Raw genomic sequence first — 1,747 nt, forward strand, 5'->3', positions numbered from 1 at the left:
GTCCTAGTAAGATGAGGAAAGATTTTTAGGTATTATTAACAAATGTTTTATATTCATTTTTTCCTTTTGTCTGCAAAAATATACTTACAAGGCTGTTAACTTTTCCCTGACAGTCTTGGGGGAATAATAGATACAGGTTGTGAAGAAAAAAAACTTAGGTATTCTTGTAGAGACATATTGATAGGGTATCAGTATGTCCAGACTTGGATACCTTGTAGTGGCTTTATGTAGCAAATCTGGCTCATATTTACTGCAAGGATTGAGCCCCAGTTGGTTTTCTGAGATCTTTGGTACTGCCTTTTCAACCTGACTTGATGTTTACAGGTTCTAAAGGCAGTGGTATTTTTTATTTTCTTCTCTCTCATCACTGTATGAGAGAAAAAGAAAAGGGTTTGAATATAATACACAACTGTGCTTGTGAGGGACACTGCTCGTGGTGATCAGCATTTGTAAGGGAATAGAAGTTGAGCTCAGTTATGTGCTATCTGGGCTCGACTTGTTCCTTGTTGCCTTACCAGCCTATGTAAAAACTTGTGGCAGATAGAATAGTGTGATATGTAGGTTTTTTTGGAGTATGTATCTTTTTATTGTATTTATTTTTGAAAACAAGTCATAAAGATATCTTGTTTTGCAAAAAATATATTTATGAAGTGCTTTAATATTCTTGGATATTGTTTGCAGTCAAGCTTAAACAAAAAGACCGTGCACTCTTGTTTAGCTTTGTAAATGTTTGGGGCTTAATTTTGAGGCTGGATAAATTATATATCACGAGCAGTGTTCCCCACAGGCAGCAGATGATGGTTCTCTACACCTGAAAGAACCGACTTTCTCGTTTGCTTTTGAAAGGTAAGTACTTACAGAGGTTGTAACTTTGTGTTCTTCCCCTTGCTCTGTTTTTCTTTTTTAGTTACATGAATATTGTAACTTTCTCATTGCACAACTATAGAATCCTGCAGCATTCAGTCCTTTTTATTAGTTAATTGAAGAAACCATTATTAACTTCTCTCTCTGGGTAAGAGATGTAAGGAAGGCCTGGAACACAATAAAATAATTTCTTTGTATAAAAATACTTTACATAGTTTTGTGATTCAAATACTATTCAAAAGTGTTGTTAGACTTCAAATATTCTTTTGATATATAACAGGAAACATACAAGTGAGTACAATGAAAGAGTTAGAAGATCAATTTATGCTTCAGATTTAATTTCTGTAATAACTTGTAACCTTCATCCTTGAAAATTGAGTCAGATGATTTTGATATTTTTATCAAGCTTATAATAATTTTTCTTTAGACTTAATAATTTAGTAAATAAAAAATACAGGTTAGCTTTGAAAATGGATTGACATATAGAGGCTTAATGTCAGCCTTAATTACTCACAAAAATGGAGTTAAAGCCATTAGGACTAATCTTGGAGATCATATATGAATAAGAGTAAAATGTTTGCATAGCTGTGCTAAAGATTTAAGAATTTGTGGGCTGTAAAATGGAAATGAGAAAAACTCCATTCTTTGTGTTAAGTTGCCCTTTTGTTAAGTAACTAGCATAAAAGCATGCTTTTTGATGTGTGGAATTAGAGATTGTCCATGTGTGTATCATTTTTTAATTTTACTCTCTGGCTTTCCTGACAGGAGCTTCGTAGCTCAAATGTCATTTTACGTCAAGCAACTTGGGAGAGGTATGTAATGTATGTTTTTGTTCATTTTGGTGTGGCTCGGTGGGTTTGCACAGATTTGCATATTTTAGTTG

The 1,747-nt window shown here is 33.4% G+C and overlaps 1 protein-coding gene across 1 annotated transcript in view; it reads left to right on the forward strand.

Annotated features, from left to right (window-relative positions):
* The window catches only part of LOC119588864 (dosage compensation regulator-like), a 10,341-nt gene that overhangs the window by 6,920 nt on the left and 1,674 nt on the right, over window positions 1–1,747 (forward strand). Inside the window, exon 6 of the mRNA XM_037937502.1 lies at window positions 1,630–1,676. Within this exon, the coding sequence (XP_037793430.1) occupies window positions 1,630–1,676 (47 nt within the window). The remainder of the gene's footprint in view (window positions 1–1,629; window positions 1,677–1,747) is intronic.

This window comes from Penaeus monodon, chromosome 24 (genome assembly GCF_015228065.2).
Source record: "Penaeus monodon isolate SGIC_2016 chromosome 24, NSTDA_Pmon_1, whole genome shotgun sequence".
Taxonomy (NCBI): domain Eukaryota; kingdom Metazoa; phylum Arthropoda; class Malacostraca; order Decapoda; family Penaeidae; genus Penaeus; species Penaeus monodon.